Genomic DNA, 24,332 nt, shown 5'->3' on the forward strand with positions numbered 1-24,332 from the left:
AGGCCTTTAAAGATTTGTTATTAACATAAACGAATTTTTGTAAAATGTCAAAATAAGCACCATCTTCTGATCATGTAACTCTTTTTACTCTGAAAAGCTTCTCCCCAAAGCTCCCTGGCAGACTTTAAATCCAGATCCACTGGTAAGGAACACATCATGAAAAGGCTCATGTGTAAAACAGTCAACAGTAAGAAGAGTGAGAGCACCAATGCTGACTTAGGCCAACCAGGAATGAATCCCTATTAGACTTTGCCTACTTGGGTAGCAATTTCCCAAACAAAATCAGAATTCTGTCAGCAAAGATCAAGTGGGTAGAAAATGGCTGTTGATAGGTAACCATGACATCATAAGCTAATATTGCAAGTCATGACACACCCTGGGAATAACTTTTATTATTTAAACAGTTGATACAAATCCATATTCCGAGTGAAAGTGAAGTCACCCAGTCATGTCCAAATCTTTGCAACCCCATGGACCGTAGCCTGCCAGGCTCCTCCATCCATGGAATTTTCCAGGCAAGGATACTGAAGTGGGTTGCTATTTCCTTCTCCAGGGGATGTTCCTGACACAGGGTTCAAAGGCAGGTCTCCCACGCTGCAGGCAGACTCTTCACCATCTGAGCCACCAGGGTTTTAACCAATGTCTCACCAGATCTTGTTAAATTGGCATTGTTTTTGGTCTTAAAGTGTAGCTGACACAGAGCTTGAGCTAGCTCCTGCTAGTTTTATGACAGTTTTTCACAGTCCACTTATAACTGCATTGTATATCTTCAATTTTCAGTTCATTGCAAGAATCCCTGAGGGTCCCCTGCATACTATCTATGACATATGTCCATCTGACAGACAAACTGAGCGGGAAAGTGAAAGCAAAAGTGCAAGCTGCTCAGCTGTGTCCAACTGTTTGTAACTCCATGCACTATAGCCCGCCAGGCTCCTCTGCCCACAGAATTCTCCAGGCAAGAATTGTGGAGTGGGTTGCCATTCCCTTCTCCAGGGGATCTTCCCAACCCAGGGGTCAAATCTGGGTGTCCTGCATTGCAGGCAGATTATTAGCCACCTGAGCCACCAGAGAAGCAATGTCAATTCACATGAGATATTTCATACACAAGTGAGTATTTCAGTAAATTCTACCCTTATCTTCTGAACTGTTTCGGCACCTCTGCTAAGTTTACACCCTATTTCGGAGAAGAGAGATCTATCCAAAAAGTCAGTGACTTCTCGACTATGTGACACATAGTAGTTCACACTCACTTCCCAGCCTTAAAAGATTCAGGCCTCAAACAATGCCATCCATGCCCCCCCACAGTTTCTGTATCCCCACTGTTTCACTGTAAAATCTTGGCTCCTCTCTGTTATCCATTTAACTTCCCTTCTCTATTTGCAACTCCTCATTCTTTCTTTGTTAAAATTTCCCCCGATAAGTATGAATCACATATAATAGAACAGAAAGCCTCATGGTTATAAAAAACATATTCAGAAATAGAATTGTACTTATAAGATTTCACAAAAGAAACACTTTTAACTGGACAGGCTTTGTTTGTTTGGTTTTGGTTTGGGGTTACTTAATGAAAGCAAGATTAAGATACAGTTTGCATAAAGGAAAACTGTTTCACATGACTTTTATTGTTGTATAAATTCTAAAACATCCACTAGCTGAAACACACTGCAGTCCTCAAAAGGGAAGAATTACTGTTTTTCAAACATGCAATTGATAAAGATGAAAGAGAATAAAACCCATTAGTATTAGAAAATTATTTTTAAAAGAAACTATCCAGGGTCAAGCTATAGTCCACAATACATTAGGCATAAAACAAATAAATAGAAGGCACCATGAGCTACGCTTCTCAAGAACATAAATACTGAATGGTTTTACACAGGCAGTGGTGATTTGCCCTGTTTAAATGAGGTGATAGCCTGTATCATTCGCTGCTGGCATGACTGAAACTGTCACCCAGCTAGTCTTCCTGTCTCTTGTTTTGCCTGATTCCAAATCATCCACCATAAAGCTTCCAAGAGTTTTGGGTTATTCCTGAAATGTAGATTAGCTAAATACATGTTAATTGCCTTGCAATATCTTTGGTATAAAACCAAATTCCTAGACACATTTACACATTCATTTATAGCCTGGCACCCACTCAAAGCTCCAACTTAACTCCTATTGCCCTCATTGCCAGTCAGCCATACCAAACTACTTAACTATTTGCCCAGATGAGCCACACTCTCCCCACTGTTACACCTCTGCATGTGCTATCCTCTTATGATGGTTAATTTTATGTGTGCCTATATATTTGGTCCAACATTATTCTAGTTGTTTCTGTGAGGTGCATTTTGGATGGGTTCAACATTTAAATGAATAGACTGAATAAAGCAGATTGCTCTCCCTAATGTAAGTGGGCCTCATCCAATCAGTTGAAGGCCTGAATAGAACAAAAAGGCTGAACCTCCCTCAAATAAGAGGGAATTCCTCCTGCATGATGGCCTTCGAGTGAGGACATTAGTTTTTTTTCCTGCCTTTGAACTCAAGCAGAACACCTTTTCCTAGGTCTCAAGCCTGCTGTCCTTCAAACTGGAATGACACCATCAGCTTTCATGGGTCTCCAGCTTGCCAACTGCAAATCTTGAAAATCATCAGCCTCCGTAAAGATGTGAGCCAATTCCTTATAATAAATATATGTATAAATAGATAAAGATATATCTATCCCTAAATATATCTTTATATATATACATATGGATGTGTATATATATGTAAACATGTACATATGTAAACATGTAAACATATGTACATACATATATGTGTACATGCATATATATATAAGATACATTCTACTGGTTCCTTATACAACCCTCCTCTATGTAATGGATTCATTTTCATGCTTCAGAGAGACACTGCCTTAATAAGTACAACTTTGGATGCCAAGACTATGGTTCTTTTATGTAACTGACTGTTCATTTGCTAGCTGTCTTTTTTGTCTTCCAGTCTAGTATATGAGATCATTTTGGGGATCACGGAGTCTTCCAAGTCCCTGGTGCTACCATTAGAGTGAGTAACTAAAAAGCACTTGATACATGCATATTAATAGAAGTTGAATAAGATTTCTGTAAGAGTCCAAAAGATTTAGTTATCTCTGATGGTTCAGATGGTAAAGAATCTGCCTGCAATGCAGGACATCCAGGTTTGATTCCTGGGTTGGGAAGAGCCCCTGGAGAAGGGAATGGCAACCCACTCCAGTATTCTTGCCTGGAGAATCACATGGACAGCGGAGCCTGGTGGGATACCAACCATGGGGTTGCAAAGAGTCAGACACAACTGAACAATTAACACACACATACACACACACACACACTGCAAATTACAAACCTGAAACCAGTCAATGGTACAGCAATTGATGAGAGATGGGAATTGCCTCAAACGATTTCGAAAGGCATCTCCAATGGGGCTAAAGGCCACTACAACATGAAGGTTTTCTTTGCAGCGATTCACAAAGAAAGCAAACAGGGCTAAAGGACTGAGTTCACCGTGTTTATTGCCAGCCTGAGCCACAGGACGAACACCCTAGGGAATACCAGAAAAAGCCTCGTAAATAGAAACACATAAGCTGATAAAAAGATTAGTAGATACTAAAATATTAAGAATTTGTATTACTCCTCTTACAAATATCTTAAAATTTTTGTTTTTATATCAATATAATGGCTTTGATATAGTCTGCACTTAGAAGACTACTTTCAATTCCATAATTCTATAATTTAAAAATAAGTATCTGTCAAAAATTTAACTTATAAAAATAGTCACAAAAAGTTCACCAAGATAAACATATGGGACACTATAATTCAACACTGGTTTTAAGAGCAAACAATTGAAACAACTAAAGCATCCAGTTAAAAACATTATAAAACATCCATACACTGTAATTTTAAACAACTGTTAAAGATAATGAGATGCATCAACATGTGCTATGGGAAGGTCAGCAAGAAAAAATAAATGCAAGGTCAAATTGTGCAAGAGTACGCATAATATGATCCTTTTTGTTAAATTAAAAAATACACAGGTGCATATGTGTAAACATATACTTTTTTTATAGAAGCAAACACAAAGAACTATTAACAGTGGTTCCTTTGGGTGAGATGGACACAAAGGAGAATGAAAGAGGGGATTTCATGTTTATTTTGTATATTCTTCTTGGTTTATATCATTTTTTTCATTTTGGACATTCTTCTGCTATTTGAACTATCTGACTTAATTCTTTTAATGTTTGTATTTTTTGAAATGATAATAGAGTTTGGTAATGAGATTATTTCACTCAGTCATGTATGACTCTTTGTGACCCCATGGACTGTGCCTGCCAGGTTCCTCTGTCTATGGAATTCTCCAGGCAAGAATACTGGAGTGGGTAACCATTCCCTTCTCCAAGGGATCTTCCCAACCCAGGGATTGAACCCAAAGCATATCCTTGATTGGTAGGTGGATTCTTTACCAATTCTTTAGTCACCAGTGAAGCCCAATGAGATTATACATTACTTCTAATTTTTTTCCTTTATGTTGGATTGACCAAAAGTTCTTTCAGGCTTTTCCATAACAGCGTACAAAAAATCGAAATGAGCTTTTTGGCCAACCTATTAATATCTCTATATGAAAAAGGCTTCTTACATGAGGTCTGGCATAATGGCTTTAGAATCAAACTTTGAATTCAAATTCCAGCTTGCAGCTGATTATCTATGTGACCTTGAGGCAAGTTACTTAATCTCTCTGTTACTTAGTTTCCTTATCGATAAAATGAGGGCAAGAGTACTTATCAATATATCAAGGGGTTGTTGAGTGATCAAAGAGTTATTACATGCGAACACTTAAAACAGTTCTTGTCTCATAGGTAAGTACTTTTCAGCTTTTTATATCCTAACTTTCTCCTTCAAAGTAGAAAAGGTTTCATACTCAATAAATTATCTTATAAACAGATTTTTAAAAGAAAATAAAATTTTAAAAGGTAGATTTACATTTTTTTCAATAGCAAATTTGGGGTCACAAAGAGTCAGACACGACTGAACGACTGAACTCAACTCAACTCGAATTTAGGAAGTGATCACAATGATCATACAATTTCCAGTGTGATGGTAGTGAATTTATTTCTAAAAGACCTCTCTACTCTAGATATGTGACAGATATAGATCTATGGGAAACTGTAAATCAACTTTGTTGATTCATCCTGACGGTAATTCTCAGATTAAGATTGTTATGATTAGTGTCAATCTGTGAAATTATGTTCAGGTTGTCTACCTCCATTAACTTTTGAGTTAACAGGGGGACATTCAGATATAGAAAGGTAAAGCATGGTTGTAACTGTAGAAACAAGAGTTCAAGAAAGGGGCAAGATGGTGATATAAATATAGGCATTATTTACACACAAATAATAGTTAATGTGGTCTTTGCTGCTGGCTCACTGGTAAAGAGTCCACACGCTGATGCAGGAGATGCGGGCTCGACCTCTGGATCAGCAAGATCCCCTGCAGGAGGAAATGACAGCCCACTCCAGGATTCTTGCCTGGGAAATCCCATGCACAGAGGAGCCTGGTGGGCTACACTCTGTGGGGTCACAAAGAGTCGGACACGACTCAGCAACTAAACAACAATAATAACAAAGGTCAATGCCTCTAGAGTAGAAGTAGGGAGTAACATCTACATGCACATAGAAATACTAATACTTTGGGAGCACAACTGATTCTGGGAGCAAGAGAAAGAGTAGATATTGAAGGAGATTAGGGAACAAACTGAGGGAACTTTCACAGCAGTCAAAGAAAAACATATTTTAAAAGAGAAATGATGAGTTATTTCAGAGATGGATGATAATTTTAAAAGAGAACTGAGAAAATATCACTAAATATGGTAAATGAGTCACTGCAAAATTGAGGAAAAACTTTGCAACAATTTAATTCTGCAAGGAGTGCGAAAAGAACAGTGGAAAAGTAGCCTGGAAATGGAAGGCTGAAGCTACAGTTGTAATGCTGACGTCAGAGACTGTGCTGAGTCTATAAGAGGTGATCAGTAGGCAGGACCAGGCCCAAGCTCTATAGATCAATTATCAGTGATCTGTGTCAGATGGATGAAATAAGCAAAGTCCAAGACCTGGTCTTCAAAGTGCAGGGTATGCAAAGAAATTAATATAACATATATCTTTTATATTTTTAAATATTAGTATAAAGCAAGCAAAAATAAATAAATAAAAGGATGCACTTTGGTACATGTGAGTTCTGACCATAGCTATTTCCTTGTGGATAAATTGATATGGTGTTCCTAGGTTTGGGTGGAATATGAAGGAAATAAGTTCTTCAGGCTATTCTTGGATCATACCATAAAATAGTAAAGCCATGGAAAAGCTCTGTAGCAAAGTGATGAGAAGAAAAAGATAAACAACCACTAAAGTGAGCAGAAAAGCCTTGCAAAGTTTAGAAAATCCCATTCCCCAAAGGGTCTCATTCCCTAGAAAGGAGTGTAGGGAATATATTTTTCCTATGGATTAGGAGAAACGCCATTCTTAGGAACTTTTAACCACAACCTTGATGCTACCCAGATACAAGTAGAGAACTTGGATTTTTTTTTTTCCTTTCTCCTTCCCCACTCCAGGCCATGAACTGGTGGTGCATCACGTTTGCTGAGGGCTTTCTAAGTGCCTGGCATTCCATAACTACCTTATTTCATTTGATGATGCTGTATAGGAGGAACTATTCTGTGTGTATAATACTTTCATTCCATAGATGAGAAACGCAGGGTGCTTGAACTACCAGGGGGGATCCATTTTACTTCAGAAGCTTTCACTGGAGGCTGGAATGAAGCATCCTGGTATGAGTGATGTAAAAGTGGGTAAAAAGTGGGTAAAAGTAGTTATGATAACAGGAAATGGGAACTACTAGCTGAAATCTTGTTTGGGAAGATCTGAGAAATGGTGGTTGAAGGTCAGGACATCTGAAGTAGGGGTGCATCAAAAATGTATATTTTTCTTTGTCAACTAAATCACAAAGCATGATTCCCAGATGTACCAGAATCAATACAAGTAGTTTTATTAAACTGAAAATTTTACTAACTAGTGGCAAACTATAAAAGTGAATCAAGTAGTGTTTTAAAGCTATATTTTCTCATATCACTGTAACCATAAGACATTATTTTCTTTTTTGACATATACACACTACTCTCTATAATGAGAACCTACTGTATAGCACAGGGAACTCTACTCCATGCTCTGAGATGATTTAAATGAGAAGGAAATTCAAAAAAGAGGGAATGTTTGTATATGTATGGCTGATTGACTTTGCTGTACAGCAGAAACTGACACAGCACTGTAAAGCACCTATTCTCCAGGTAAGGAAAAAAGACATGATTTTAAATCTCTAATCATTCATAAAACATGCTAAATGAGATCAAACGGATGAAACACTGTCATCATTATGGAAAAAGCTGAGTTAAAATAATTAAAATTCTGTCTCATAACTATACTTCTACAGTTATAACTATTTAAAATTCACCCAAAAAAGTATTAAAATAAAATATACATTAAGTTTTTGATTACCAAAATTCTCTGCACAAGCCATATTTATACTGAAAAACAGAAAAGTTTCAAGGTAACATTTCTGAGTCGGGAGCAGCACTCTCTGAAAAGCATTTACCTCCATCACTTCTTGTTTTTCATCTGCTGCAAAAATATTAGGTACTTCTCCAGTATTGAGCACACTGTCGATATCCTCTAGAAAAGCTTCCTCTTTAATCTGAGTGTCCGTGATTAGAAAGACTGTCTTCTGGCCCTTCATGCCCACGTTCCTTAAAAGGGCCTTAAAATAAAAATGTACTTAGAATCAGAATGTGGTGGAAATCTGCTTTTTTTTTTTGCTTTCCTTCCCCTTTCCTTTCTTTTGATAACAACATCTCGCCCTTTCTGGCGGTGACGACCTCCTCATGAGAACATGCCTCTCACAAAGGATCTTCTTCATCCCTCTCCAGAAGAGAAGAGGAAACACAAGAAGAAGTGCCTGGTGCAGAGCCCCAATTCCTATTTCATGGGTGTAAAATGCCCAGGTTGCTATAACATCACCACCATCTTTAGCCAGGCACAAACAGTAGTTTTGTGTGATGGCTGCTCTACTGTCCTCTGCCACCCTACAGGAGGAAAAACAAGGCTTACAGAAGGATGCTCTTTCAGACGGAAGCGACACTGAAAGCTCCCTGTATCAAGATGAACGGGAAACCATGCCAAAACCACACGTTTTGGATTTTTTAAAAAAATCTCAATTTTAGAGTAGTACCTCTCCCATTGGGGCTTCCCTTGTGGCTCACTCACTTTTAAGATGTAGACTTATTTATTACACGCAGATCAGAAAAAGTTTAAAAAGTCCAGCAAAGTCTCTATTGTTTTTTTCCACTTTGTGGGAAAAAGGGCCAGCAGAACCATAAGCACGTGTGTATGAAGCCCCAAGTATGCCCTCCACTACTCTGTTGGTTACTGGAACAGCAGCACAGCTCAAGATTTGACAACTTTGAAGACATCGTCATCACCACTGAGGTTTATATCTAACAGCTGAGCCACAAGGAAAGCACAAGTAGCTGGAATCCACCTGCAATGTGGGAGACCTGGGTTCGATCCCTGGGTTGGGAAGATCCCCTGAAGAAGGGAATGGCTACCCACTCCAGTATTCTGGCCTGGAGAATACCATGGACTATAGTCCATGGGGGTCACAAAGATTCAGACATGACTAAGCAACTTTCACTTTCACTTCTCCCATTCTGGTGGCACTGTCTATCTGGGCCTCCATTTTACCCATCCCTCCAGTGGGAGACTCCAACTGGCCAATTTTCCAAGCCCCGAGGCACAGTCATTGATTCAGAGGTGGGCTTATGATTTAAGAGGGCCCATTCACAGTCTCACTTCAGGAACTAAGATGGATTTGACAAAAGAAAGAATCTGTCCATCTAAGAATGGAGATATAAAAGCCTGTTCTCCACACTCATTTTTAAGATGTAGACTTATTTAGTACATGAAGGTCAGAAAAAGTTTAAAAAGTCCAGCAAAGTCTCTCTTGTTTTTTTCCACTTTGGGTCATCTCTCTTCCAGGGCCAGCAAAACCACAGGCATGTGCGTATGAAGCCCAAGTATGCCCTCCACTATTCTATTGGTTACTGGAACAGCAGCACAGCTCTAAAGAAACTATCAAGATTTGACAACTTTGATGACATCTGAGGTTTATATCTAACAGTCTACTGAAAAAACACATTTGTCTGAAATAAGGCCTTTCTGAACTAGAATAAAGACAGAATCAGCAGCAGCATGGTAAGAATGCAGTGGATAAGACTGAAGTTACAAATCCCACTCCGCTGTGCATACCTGTTCTCAACTTCAGTTTCCCTATCAGTAAAACACAGAGACAACCATACCCGCTACACTGAATTGCCATACTTGTAGAAAGAAAGCACATATGTAAAGCACTTCAAACAGCGCACAGCACATGCAGTAACTGCCTAGGGATAGTGGTATTATCACCATTGCATTCAGCACACAGCTAGCTATACAGGTTGGCTCTCTCTTTACAGATAAAAGAACGCACGGATGTTATTTTAGACACTAGATATCCTCCTGATTTTACCTTCAGGTCCTCTCTCCACTCATTCATACCGTAACTCTTTGAAATTTCTGGTTGGAAAATCTGCATTTTTGCCATGGATGTAGCAAGACGAGTTAAAGATTGACGACCACTTCCTCCAAGTCCGACGAGCAAAGCATTTCCACCAGACTGCTTCAGAATCCGACATATTCGGGATAAATGTTCCAATACATACCTATGATATATAGATGTTATTATACTTGAAAATACAAATGTAAATGTTTATTGACCCATAATTATTGCTTTACCTCCCTAGAAGGATGGACTTTGCTGTCCTATATGTTTCTATCTCAGTTTTAAAGACATAATCATGAATAAGTGTGGTATTCCAAAGGCAGTTACAATTCGACCATTTGATGTAAAGGAAAACTATTTGAAGGACAAATTCAGGAAATATAATATATGTAAGTTACAAAAATAAAATGAAATTGTTAACTATTTGTACTGGAGTATATTATTTTTACTTAAAAGATTTCTTCAGAAATTCCCTGGTGGTCCACTAGTTAGGACTCTGGATTTTCACTGCCAAGGGCCAGGGTTCAATCCCTGGTCAGGGAACTAAGATATCACAAGCAGGGTAAAAGAAAAAGAAAAAATGTATTCAACATTTTAATACTAGGATTTCTACGTGAGAACTAAAAAGTCAGTTATATACATACAGAAAAGGTATCCACACACTAGTAATCAGGGAAATTAAAATAAAGACACAGTGTGATACTGACAAAACTAACCAAATCTGGCAATCCTAAGTGTTGGCAAGGGTGGGAAACAATGGAAGTTCTAAAAAACAATGATCATTTCTGAAGAGACTTTGGCAAAACTTAGTAAAGTAGAAGATGCTAACATATCATGACATAATAATTCCACTTCTAAGAATATAGCCTACACATGTAACCAAGGAGACACGAATATTCAAACCTTTTTCATAATTACAAATCTAGAAGTTACCTAGTTTACAGTACTTAGTATCTGAAACAGAAGTCTATCTCAAAAGAATGATTCCACTGTGTTAAAATTATACAGTGGAATGCAATACAGTAGTAAAACTTTGTTTTTTTGTGAATTTCACGGTCTGGAATAAACCAACTTGCAAAGGAATATGCACAGTATGATACCACTTATATGATTTTTAAACATGCAAAATAAGACTGCCTGTATGTTTAGGAACATACGTGTGGGCATGCTCAGTCACTAACTGTCCGACTCTTTGTGACTCCATGGGCTGTAGCCCACCAGGCTCCTCTGTCCATGGGATTCCCCAGGCAAGAATACTGGAGAGGGTTGCCATTTCCTCCTCCAGGGGACTTTCCCAACCCAGGGATTGAACTTGTGCTTCCTGCATTGGTAGGTGGATTCTTTACCACTGAGCAACCTGGGAAGCCCTTAGGAACACACAGGTGTAGTAAAAATCTAAAGAAACACATGAGTTTCTTTTTACCCCTGCAAGGAACAATGGGAATGCAGTGAGGGAGGGCTGGCTACACAAGAGATTTCAAATAAATTGCTAGAGATTTCAAATAAATTAATTTAAATAAATATTCAAATAAATTCAAATTAAAAAATCTTTTTTTACATTCTAAACATTTCACAATAAAATTTTACAAATAGTAATCTTAAGCACCAAAACTAAATACAGGTACCTAAAAATGACAAGATTCATTCTTGTTTTGTGAGTTTGATTATACTCTTCTAAACATTGGTCTACAACGTCACTAAAATGATGAATATTTGGAATTTCAATATAAACTCTGTCATCTCCTTCAAGGTCAGGATTCAAATAGTCACCAAACATGAGATTTCTTAGCTCCTCTTCAGATATCTATAAAATGGAAATCAACGAATTACAAAAGTTAAAATTTTTTCTAAAATAAACAATTCTTCTAAACATTTGGGTAATAACTAATATAGTTGTATAATTAACACCCGAAACTACATTATATCCTGAGGAAATGAAAAGAGCTTTTTTCTATCATATAAGTTTCCCCCTCCCCCCCACAATGGAAGCTGGAAAAGTCATTCTAAGCACCCACTTAGTGAGTAGTTACTAAGGGATAGTCACCAAGCTAAGCACCTTATATCTACTATTATCATTCAATCCCTAACATATAACTTCTATGTTATATATATAACTATTCTGAAATCAAATCTTCTCAAGCTAAATATTGATCTATGACGAGCGTTAAAAAGAATATGATCATGAAGGAGTAATAGCATTCTTCTAAAGATAAGTTGACTGTAATAATTCCTGCTATTAGACTGTTTTAACTTGTTTTTAAACAGTAAATATACTCACTGGTGCATTCCCTTTCCTCAAATGTGAAAAGATACTATCAAATGATTCTTTAAAATGGTCCTTTACAACATTTTTGGTTAAAGTGAACAGCCAGAATCGGTCACTGTTGTTAATGAGGCGATCATAAAACACTCGGAGAACCTCATGCACAAACAGACGGATCATAGTGTGCTTGCCCTCCACAGCATCTCTTTCAATGAGCAAACAGCCCTGGATGACACGTGAAAAATCCCGCAAGTTGAAAGTGTAGTGAGATTTTGTGGGAGTGGGCAAAAGATTTTCCATAGATTGTTTATATATCTGAATATAAAAAAAGCAACAAAGCAAAAAGTCAAATGCTTATAATCAGCAAAGCCAACAACACTGTACTATAAAGTCAACAACAAGATAATATGCTGTAACAAAGAGTATATTATATAAAATATTTTACTTATCCTATCAGATTATATTGGCTTATATATTATATTGTATAGTTCTGAGTCTAGCATAGCATATGTCTATTTATTTTGCTTTACAGCACTTGACCAGGAATTATAAAGTTGAGGGAACTTAATATCATCTGATTCCATCCATGCCCAAAAAGTGACAATGCTTTTATTTCCCAGTAATTATAGTTGTTCCATTTAAAGGTGAATGACCTGGGATTAAACACTGAACAAAAACTTCAGTAGAAAGTGAAATCAGACAATGTATTCTGAAACATTCGAAATGAACAAGATGATGAAACAATTTTCTTTGGCCACCACTGACTTCACATCAACATATTCTCTCCCTTCCCTTCTCTCTCCCTTCTCATCCTTCTATCTTAATTGGCTATAATATCAAAATGAAGTATATTTTTACTACATGCTGAATTCATTAAGCTTATCATTCTCTTGAAGAAAGATAAACCTTTGATAATATAGAAAAAGATTTATTTTTTAATTTATAAATTTATCTAATTTATATCTTCTCTAATTCATTTCCTGCCCTTAATCTCCACACATGGTAGGTGTTATCAAGTGTATCAAAGACAGAAAAAAAAACCCAGAGGATCCTTTCTGTATTCTATTCTGCCTAACCAACTCCCTTCTCTTTCCAGGATATATAAATACATAATACAAATATCATATTTTATAAATAGAAATAAATATATTTTATAAAGAGAAGCACTTTTCTGTATCAGAATAAAGTATAGTAATTGCAATGGACTATCTCTTTGCTATTTTAGTTTCTCTATTTTAACAACACACTATTCCACCACAACAGGGGCAGAAGAACTTTAGAAAGACCCAATGCTTTTGGAACTGATGGATTGATTCTCGGGGGTTTTTTGCTTCTGGTTGCAGTGATCTCAACCTCCAGAAAGCCTAGTTCAATGAGATTATCACTAAACTACCTTAAATACATTTTTCCCCTTTTACCATCAGCTATGAGGCTGGTCTCTGAGCAGAGGCAGGTAACATACTTTGAGTAAGTTAAGGGCTACTCTTTGGCCATATGGACAGTCTCATTTTCTAGTCCCACCCTTGCGTCCCACCTTTTTTTCCCTCACTTCCACTGCTAAGTTATTCACTCTGGCAAAAATAAGGTATTCATAAGCTGCTTAAGTTTCTTTTTATATATATATATATTAACATGAAGAAAGAGAGAGAGAAGGGAAATTTAATAAATACTAGAGTAGGAACCCAACAATTAAGGCAACACCCACAATGTGACAGATACTGGTTCTGTATGATTTCCTTATAACAACGTTTGTGAAATAGATATTAGCTCCCATTTTAGTGATTAAAAAACTAAGGTTAAGTTGCTTGCACAAAGCTAGATAGCTAACAAATAGCAGTCAAGACTCAAATCCAGCTAGATTTCCCAATTTAAAAGCCTACAATCTTCCTGTTTTCAAACCTTCCTGACAGCTTCTCTGACAGTGAAGACAAAAAGTAGATGGCTGGCGGGGAAAAGAAAAAAATACAAAACCCGAACAATCAAATGCAGATATATGTAATATTAAAGACTTTGTTCTGTATTCTTTGCTCACCTCCATAGTCCCACTGACAATCTGGTTTCCAACTAAAAAGTACTCAGGAGGAAAGTCACGAGTCCTAAGGTAGAATGCTACAATTGATGAGAAGATTCGGACCATAGTTTCATCACTGAAACTATTAATGGTGCAGATGTTGAAATGCCGAATAAAACGGGGAGTAACTGGATTTCTTCCACCACCTGGAGGGCCCATGGCAGCAATCAGCTGTATGTCAACCAACGTGATTTTACTTGTGTCCTTCAGGTCATACCTTGAAAGCACATAAAAATCCCAAAACAGTCAGTAATAAAGCCAACAAGATGGACTGAAAAGTAGAGCTCCTTTGAAACTGTATCTGATTTTAGCTTTTCTAAAAGGAAGAAGATTAGATATTGCTTGGAGTAAAAAACAGAAGTTTTTTTGTAAGGATTCCTATCATTTTTACTTTTTTTTTTTTACTGAGGTATAACTGATATAACATTAGTTTCCGTGTACTACATAATGATTTGATACTTGCATATACTGCGAGATGCTCACCACAGTAAGTTCAGTTAACATTTGTCACCAGACACAGTTACAAAAATTTTTTTTTCCTGTAATAACTTTCACAATTCTTCCTCTGAGCTATTTTCAAATATGTGATGCAGTATTATTAAACTATAGTCAACATGATGTACATTGCACCCCCTGACTAACTTGATCCCCTTTCCCTATTTTGCTCTGCCCCACCTCAGGCAACCAACAATCTGTGGAGAAAATTTATTTTAAAGCAGCACTCTGCTTTTCCTTTCACTGACACTGAAAACGCTGTCCAGATTCTGGGTATCTAGAATGTCCCTTCCTCTTGTTCTTGCCTTTCTTTTTTCCAATTCTTCTTTCCATTTAACTCTCTGCTTTGTGTCTTACACTCCAAATCCAGAAGTATGGATGAGAGATCAATCTTTTTTGTAGCCAATTATAGGCAAGATGACTATATGTCCCACTTTGTCTTAGAAAATTCTTGTTTGTGCCTGTCCTGTAGTAACTATTAACAGCCTCCCTTTACTCTCAGAAATGTCCTTATTTAGACAATAAGCAATATACTTACTCTACTTACCCCTAAGTTCTGATTCCTTTTTCTCATCTCCAACCTTATCTTCGGAGCACAGAAGGATATATAAAGAGAACCTATACATTTTTGTTACATAAAAAGATACCCATTCGGGAATATAAAAAAGGATATAACTATGACTCAATTTAGTTGGAACTTTTCAGAGTGAAAAGGTGCCTATTTCAAATAGATCATAAAGTCCTTTAACACTGAAGTTCTTGCAAAAAAGGGGGGTAATGGTGGGAGAAATTTATACAGCTAGTCTTTACTCTAAAAGCACCACAGAAAGTATGAAAATATGACCTGGTTTTTGACAACTCTAATAACTGTCAATAGGGACTGGTTAAATAAATTATAGTAAGATTCACAAAACTAAATAGTATTAAAAGCCAATAAAATAAATGAGATAAACAAATAATATGGATGCTTGTGTGTGTTAGTCGCTCAGTCGTGTCTGACTCTTTGTGACCCCATAAGTCATAGGCCACCAGGCTCCTCTGTCCATGGAATTCTCCAGGCAAGAATGCTGGAGTGGGTTGTCATTTCCTTCTCCAGGGGATTCTCCCAACCCAGGGGTCGAACCCGGGTCTCCTGCATTGCAGGCAGATGCTTTACCATCTGAGCTACTAGGGAAGCCCAATAATATGGATAAGTGAATGAAACATATAAATAATATAGTTAAATATATTAAGTGCAAATAAGTTATAAAACATTATGTGCAACATGGGTCTTTTTTTAAATAAACATATATTTATATAGGAAAAAAGCCTCAGAAGAATAGAGAATACACTATTAACAGTGGTTATCTCCTGAAAGCAAGATTCCAGGGCATGCAATAACAAAAAAACACATAATCCCAAAATATGATTTAGTTTCATAAGTAATCTATCCTTGCCTTGAGATAAAAATCACAGCATATTAGGGATTAGGGAAATATTTTAATAGGAGGAAATGCAGAATTATTAATCCTAACTAAAATATACAATGTCATATGTGTTGGAAACTAATCATATTATTGTAAAATAGGGTGGAAGGAGTGGAAGAGTTATTCATGAAATTGCTGTCAAAACCAAGCCATCTCAAAGATATGGTAGTCCCAAATAATCATAGATAATATAAGGAATTTTAAATGGTGGAAACATAGGGTGCTGGTTGTTTGTTTAGGTGGGAGACTATCCATAAATTCTCAGTGCTGGGTGATAGTAAAAGATATAATTGGGAAATTATTTTTAATAACTGAAAGTAGTAGCTTAAAAGGGTAAGAACTAATATATTATTAAATAAATATATTTGTGGATTATTCTTCCATGATATAAAAAAGTATAGGAAGGTATTCCAAAATTTTCCATATAAGAAAATCTGAACAACCATTTTCTCCCATTAAGTAATTTACAAAAATGTATTATTTTGATGTGAAAAAATAAAAACAGAAAAAGAGAACAAGAAGTTACCTCAACATGGCTACTTAAGACTTCAGGTAAATACTTACCAATTCCCACAGTCAAAAAATTGTCGTAATAATTCAATAGGAGGTTGAGCTCCATATTTCTCCAATGCAGGCATATTCATGTCATCTATAAAAATTATACATTTCTTTCCCATAGGTGGTCCAAAAACTCCTTTGCGTCTTTTATCCAGTCTAGCCATAATAATGTTCTAAAACATAAAGTAGAAAGTGTAGTATATTTAAAGCCATACTTAACACCAGAAAAAAATTAACAGTCTAATTATATAAGGTAATAATGTCAAGCATTACTGTGTTATTCACTTAAATTTATTCATTTTTAGGGTTATATGAAACTTCATATTCAACATAATCAAAGAGCATATATTGAAACCCTTTTATGTGCTCAGAATTGTTATGTACACACCTATTTATATATTTACATTGTACACCCCCGCACACACAAAACTTTTTCAGCCACAGATACCCCAACATATCTATTAACTTTAACTTAATATTTAAAAGCACTAAACTTGTAGTATTTTGAAATTAGAGAATTGTATAAGCTTATAACAAAGAAAACGAGCCCCACAGGTCAGAAGAGAATGGATAGATGTAATTCTAGGAATGGAAGATAAAAATGGTAATTAGAAAAGATTGCATGCAGTACTTCCATCTTGGCACCTCTAGGAGCAAAAGGTGGGTCACACAATAAAAAAATCTATGGTTTGAAAGATCTTTCACTGACAGAACTTCAGTAAGCAGCAAATGCCTCTAAGTACTATCTGGGAGAGTATTGAAAGAACAAGTTAGAAACCTCCCTCCCTCCCTCCCTCCCTCTCTCCCTCCCTCCCTCTTCTTATACTTCATACTTCTCCAGTTAAGAAATCAACTGTTGCTTCTTGGGCTTGGGGAGGAAAAAAGGCTGACAAAGCTCAACAATTCAGTATTACTGCAAAAATATTCTCTCGAAATTTGTCCTTAAAATTTAATTTTTAAAAATTACTTTAAAGCCAAAAATAAAATATCTGAGGTTTTATTTAAATTCATAGAAGATTTACTAAAATATGTTTTATTATTCACCTTGCTGTACACCTGAAATTAACACATCATTAATCAACTATATACCAATAAAAAATTTTAAAACTACCACTCTGTTTACAAAGAAAAAAATACAGTTTTAAATGCTAATCAAATAAGTAAAAAAATTTTAAATGATAGATCCATATTTCCAACTTTTAACTAACCTGAACCTGGTTGGCACTGGTCCGTGCAGAGAAATTAACATAAAAAGGAAAGTACAAGTTTTTTTCCAAGTGATTCATCAGCTTATCCTTCACATACACTGATTTTCCTGTACCCGTTGGACCCACAAAAAGTAGTGGCCTTAATGAAACAATGAACATATCATCAGAAGGAGAAAAAGTCAGAACACATTTCAACTAGAGAAGACTGGAGTTAGTTGAAAACATAAATAATCATCAAATCATCTTCACCCAAAAACTCACATTTTAATTTATCATTGTCATTTCATAAAAGACTGATAGAAGTAACAACTAGCACACATTTTTGCCTACTTTCAAAACTTAAATAGTAACTCACTATTAACGGACAGATGTAACAGTGTTACATGCTAAAACAAGTAGTCACATGCTTAACTTTTCAGAAAAAATAAATAAAGCCAGTGTTTGTCTCCTCAGAAAGTGCTATATTTGTACTTTTTAGATAGAGATACAGGTGGAGGTGGAATATTAGGATGATGACAAAGAGAGAGGTTGAAGCTGTTGTGCAATTATCTCAGTACCACAAGGTTTCTGTAAGAAAGTAAATGGCAATGAATTCTAAAAAGTAACAGCCATATCTACCCGCCAATAGCATTTTTGAATCAAGTCAGTGTTACTAACTGAAAATACCCATCTAAAAGCAAACTCTAAGGAACTCTCTATTCTAATAGCTTCAAGTACGGTTTCTCATTTTTGAGTAGTCTGAACTAATTTAAAGCGAAAAAACTCCTGAGTTTATGTTCACAGAAACCTGGAGAACTCCTGTTTGAGACATACTAAAGTAAAAATTTGACACTGTTTCCACTGTTTCCCCATCTATTTCCCATGAAGTGATGGGACCAGATGCCATGATCTTAGTTTTCTGTACTCCTTGGAAGGAAAGTTATGACCAACCCAGATAGCATATTCAAAAGCAGAGACATTACTTTGCGAACAAAGGTCCGTCTAGTCAAGGCTATGGTTTTCCCAGTGATCATGTATGGGTGTGAGAGTTGGACTGTGAAGAAAGCTGAGCGCCGAAGAATTGATGCTTTTGAACTGTGGTGTTGGAGAAGACTCTTGAGAGTCCCTTGGACTGCAAGGAGATCCAACCAGTCCATTCTAAAGGAGATCAGTCCTGGGTGTTCTTTGGAAGGAATGATGCTAAAGCTGAAACTCCAGTACTTTGGTCACCTCATGCGAAGAGTTGACTCATTGGAAAAGACTCTGATGCTGGGAGGGATTGGGGGCAGGAGGAGAAGGGGATGACAGAGGATGAGATGGCTGGATGGCATCACTGACTCGATGGACGTGAATTTGAGTGAACTCCGGGAGTTGGTGATCGACAGGGAGGCCTGGCGTGCTGCAATTCATGGGGTCGCAAAGAGTCGGACACGACTGAGCGACTGAAGAGTATCAGATGTCACTACGGAAATGTTAGTGGGTGGCTCAGTGTCTTAGTTATCTGAAAATGGATTCTGAAGTTCACTTAAAAAATCCTATGATCCTATAGGAAAGGTACTGCAATATTTAAAATGCATGCTATAACAGTTTCTTACTTTGCATAGGTAATACTCAAATCCATTAGAAATGTGTATCTAATTGTATCCATGGTAGGGACGATGATATCTTGAATCTTGACACGTCTATTTCCTAAACTAGTACTTTTAATTAGTTCATTCCAGTGGACCCAGCGACCTCGGTGTTTCAACTATAAGAGAACATAAGTTTTAAAATATTACAACCATGCACTTGCTATCTAACAGGCTCTTTTTAACATACTTATCATATATGCTTTTTAAAACTGTATTTAGTCTTTTCCTGCTTTTTATTGTGAAATATTAGATTCATCTGAAATAATGTACACATTTAGTTTTAGTTTTCCTTTTCAATGATAACCTGAAGAACTTAATGAAACCTAGTTATCACAAATTCAACATATATAAAATTTCAGATATTTTTGCCTCTATGTTCTCTTAACACTCTAATTTTTCCAAAATGCCTTGAATATGTCCTTGTGCATATATCAAGAATTTATTTGAGAGCCACTCTGATGTGGCTGAAGTTTCAATTAATAGGACTTTGGCTTGATGTTTTCATATTTTAAAGCAAATAGGCAACAATCTCAAGAGAAACAAAATAGCAAATAAACTTATTATATTTGTTTCTCTAAAATTATTCTGTTTGGCATATTGATCCAGGCTGATATTCAGCCAGGATATATTCGAAAGGCTGAACTGATTGATACATTATTGAACTTCTTCTGAACCATGGGCTGAAGATCTGCTGTCTTAACACCCTGAGTGATCCTGATTAGGGAATCCACCCTCCCCCACTCAGATATCTTCCTCTCCAGGTTGTCCTGCACTTCCCTGGAGATCCTAAATGTCTCTCACCGACTTCTCACCTTTCATCAAGCAACAAAAGAGTTAACACTTGGCAAAGAAGAAGATCTCTTGGACCCCATTCCAGGACTATGGCGAGCATCTAAGAATTTTTAAATATTTTCTAACAAATTGTATATGTATATGGTTTGTGTCTGGATTATGATAATTTTGCAAGTTTGCATGAATGATTCTTTAGTAATTCATGTTCTTAATTTCTGAGGTTTTATCTTTTATTTTTTATCATAAAACTATATATGTACATATTTTAGAATCCAAGTTTACAAGGTTAAGGAAAAAGAGCAGTTTCCCACTCATTTTCTCCTCTCCAACAGCAACTTACCTTTGCCTCTTTCAGCTAGATATTTTGATATTTACCTTCAACTTCTTTTTTTACCTTCAACTCTTAAAGAATATGCTTGGGCTATCATCTCTTGATTTTTTAGTTTTAGATGTTATTTTATTGACTTCTCAATGTGACTAATGTGAATGAAACTATCTTTCTGGTCTTGTTCTTAAAATTCTGTGTTAGCACGGTTTTAGAGAGACCTTTCTGCACTGGCAATCAGGAGAGTTGGGTTCAAGTCCTGGTTGTGCTAGCCAGTAGCCTTTCTAGGTTTGCTTTTTCATCTATAGACTTTAAGATTCAGGTAAAATTGTAATAAGGCTCTATCCAGACCTTATGGCTTTGTGAAGTAAAATCTGCATGAATCAATGATTATATAAATGCTTGCTGTTTAAAAGAATATTTTTGTGACTTCTTTTTTAAATTAGAGAAAACAGATTTAACGTATATCTGAAATTATAAAATATTCTTCAAGCAAGTGGATCTATACTGTACACAAGTTATCAGTTAGTGTGCTAATCGCTCAGTCATGTCGAGTCTTTGCGACCCCATGTACTGTAGCCCGCCAGGCTCCTCTGTCCCTGGGATTCTCCAGGCAAGAATACTGGAGTGGGTTGCCATTTCCTTCTCCAGGGGATCTTCCCAACCCAGGAATCGAACCCAGGTCTCCTGCATTGCAGACAGATTCTTTACTCTCTGAGCCACCAGGGAAGCCCAGAAGTTATAGGAGGAGAAACGCAAGAGAGGGAGGAGTCAGAGTAACTTTAGGACGGGAACCCAGTTTTGACCACTGATCTCAGACTTTGTGTCCTATGGTTTATTATAACAAGCATCTTACATCATACCTCATACATGTAGTCATAGACTAGGCCTTTTTCATCAAAGTTGCATTCCCATTTACCCACAGATTCAGGTATTGGGTTGTTTTCATCTTTTCCCATTATGACCATTCGTATGTAAATATCAAAAACAATGCGACCATCTGTATCACAGCTTCCTCCAATGGACCAAATTAAAGAAAATATAAAGCAAGCCTGTTGGTTTAAAAAGGAAAAAGTTTAATTTAAACTAATTATTTAAAAGAGATTTTTAACAGATTAAAATTTAAAATATTGAGTTCTAGTTAACCTACTTGGAAAAGATCAGATTTACAAATCATGTGGAATGGAGCACATCTCAGTCACATAAAAAAAATCATTCCTCTGGCAATATGTGTCTAAATTTAAAATGCTCATGCCAAATAACTTAGGGGTTTCTCTTTTAGTGGGTTTATCTTCAAATATATTCTTGCTGGTTAAAATGTACAAGAATATTTACTGCAGCACTGTTTGTGGTAGCAAAATATCTGAAGCAACTCAAATAGAGATCAACTTAACTGGAATAAGCTACATACACTGGAATATGTATAGATGTTTAGGGAAAAAAAGGTACCACAATACTAATATGGAAAGATCTCCAAAATACATAGTGAGAAAAAATGCAAATCAGTATGCATAGTATGTTAACACGCATAAAATAGTGGGTGTGTGTGTTGGTCGCAGTTGTGTCTGACTCTTTGTGACCCCATGGACTGTAGCCCACCAGGCTCCTCTGTTCATGGAATTCTCCAGGCAAGAATACTGGAGTGGATAGCCATTCCCTTCTCCCGGGGGTCTTCCTAACCCAGGGATCAAACCTGGGTTTCTTGCACTGCAGTTAGACTATCACCATCTGAGCCACTGTGAAAGTGGATATGTATCAAATATCTCTAGCAGGCTACATGAGGCACTGGTAACGGTGGCTGCCTGGAGGGTGGCTGGGGGACTGTAATGGATGGAAAACCTACTTTTGTCTTGATTTTTGCTCTAGGTACATGCCTTATCTAGATAGAAAATACATTTCAAGAGAAAATTTTCTGTGGCAACAAAGTAAAGGGAAAACAATGAGAGGGAACCGCTATCATCACAGGGTCGAAGAGCAGACAGATTGCATAGAGGAGGTTAAGGAATCTGAGACTAGGTGGCGGACAGGAAAGTAGCATAGGCCAGGGGAGAGAACAGAACACCTGCCTCACTTGGGTCCCTGAGAGCCTGATTCTCTGCCATCCTCTGATCTCTAGCCATTAACTAACCTGGACCACTGACTCCTCCCTACCTATATGCTCTCTGGATTCTGCGGGCAATGCGCCACCCCGCTGGCTGGATGCCTGCTCCCAGTCTTTCACAGTCACTTTGTTACGGCTTACGCTCTGGCTTAACATTGAGACAAGATCAATTCACCTAAAGTCCATATTGGTTTAATATTAAGTCACTCTATTGTTTATCAAATTATGATCTTTCATAAATAATAGGGCATTTTGATTTATTCTGACATATTTTACTTTCTCTAAATTGTCTTATAAATTAGAATACCAGATCAGGGCAACTTCAATGTCTTCTGATACTCTTTTGGTGCTTATCAAAAAATAGCTCTGGGTCTTGTAATGTCTTTCTCAAGACAAGCAACATTTGCTCAGAGGCACCTTTTATTCTATAACTTAAAAAACACAATAAATATAAAACCAACCATAATCCAAACACGAATATGCTTGCTGGTAGGATCGTTCTCCACCACGTTACAGAGCAGTACTTCAAAGAGGCGTGTGAGAGAGACAACCACATTGCTATCGCTTGTTGGAATCAGTTCCTTCAAAGTGAAAAGAATAAGATACTTTACATTCATCTTATATACATAGTAAAAGAAAATAAGTGTTTCACTTAAAAAAAAACATACCTTTCACAGTCTCTATAAAAGCTAAAGAATTTAAATTGCAGCCATGATAAAAAAAATCTCTCAAATATTTTAGTCTAGCGTAATACATTACACAATTGTGTGAAACATATTCCTATTCTGAATTCTCTGAGAACTGAAAATTAGTAAGAGAATAAACAGTGCTCTAGAGATAGTAGAAATGAAGTTTATAATGTATTTATTCAACAAACATTTATCAAAAATACAGTCTACCTGTATATTAAGCTAGGAGAAAATAAAACAAATGATCTGGAAAGAAGTCATATTGAAACTAAAGACAACATACTAATGGTCCAGAGGTATATGAAAAGTCAGTTAACCTCACTAATCATTAAGGAAATGCAAATCAAAACCACAATGATATATCACCTCACTCCTGTTAGGATGGATATTATCAGAAAGATGAAACATAACTAGAGTTGGTAAGAATGTGGAGAAAAACAACCCTTGCACACTGGCTGTGAGAAGGTAAATTAGTCCAGTCATTATTAGTGCAAAGGTATGGAGGGGCCTTAAAACACTAAAAATAGAACTACCATATGATCCAGCAATCATATGTTCTAAGTATACACTCAAAGGAAATAAAATAAGTACCTCAAGGAGATATCTGTGCTCTCATATTCACTGAAGCATTATCTACAACAGCCAAGATATGGAAACACCTAACTGTCCATTGGCAGATGAATGGATAAAGATATTGTGGTAGATATATAATGGAATAATATTCATTCATAAAAAAGAAAATCCTGCCATTTGCAACAACATAGACAAAACTTGAGGACATTATGCTAAGAGAAATAAGCCAGATACAGAAAGGAAAAAACTGCATGATCTCACTTATATGCATGATCCAAAAGCTGAATACATAAAAAGAAGCAGAGTAAAACAGAGGTTACAAGTGGGGAGGAGGTGGGAGAAATGGGGAGATGAGTGAACAGTACAAAGTTACAGTTATGCAGGATGAATAAGTCTAGAGATCTAATGTACAGCATGATAACTACAGTTAGTAATACTGTACAGTATGTATCAATACTGAAGATTTGCTAACAGAGTAGATTTAGGTGCTCTCATCACACACACATACACATAAATGTGTTAACTATTTGA

The 24,332-nt window shown here is 36.6% G+C and overlaps 1 protein-coding gene across 1 annotated transcript in view; it reads right to left on the reverse strand.

Moving 5' to 3' along the window:
• The window catches only part of DNAH12 (dynein axonemal heavy chain 12), a 167,516-nt gene that overhangs the window by 63,338 nt on the left and 79,846 nt on the right, over positions 1-24,332 (reverse strand). Inside the window, exons 34-44 of the mRNA XM_052636568.1 lie at positions 23,001-23,120; positions 21,302-21,490; positions 19,286-19,437; positions 17,712-17,850; positions 16,510-16,676; positions 13,946-14,201; positions 11,929-12,228; positions 11,276-11,454; positions 9,618-9,810; positions 7,650-7,811; positions 3,358-3,552 (exon numbers count right to left, since the gene is read on the reverse strand). Of these exons, the coding sequence (XP_052492528.1) occupies positions 3,358-3,552; positions 7,650-7,811; positions 9,618-9,810; positions 11,276-11,454; positions 11,929-12,228; positions 13,946-14,201; positions 16,510-16,676; positions 17,712-17,850; positions 19,286-19,437; positions 21,302-21,490; positions 23,001-23,120 (2,052 nt within the window). The remainder of the gene's footprint in view (positions 1-3,357; positions 3,553-7,649; positions 7,812-9,617; positions 9,811-11,275; positions 11,455-11,928; positions 12,229-13,945; positions 14,202-16,509; positions 16,677-17,711; positions 17,851-19,285; positions 19,438-21,301; positions 21,491-23,000; positions 23,121-24,332) is intronic.

Source organism: Budorcas taxicolor, chromosome 1 (assembly GCF_023091745.1).
Source record: "Budorcas taxicolor isolate Tak-1 chromosome 1, Takin1.1, whole genome shotgun sequence".
In the NCBI taxonomy this organism is placed as follows: Eukaryota; Metazoa; Chordata; class Mammalia; order Artiodactyla; family Bovidae; genus Budorcas; species Budorcas taxicolor.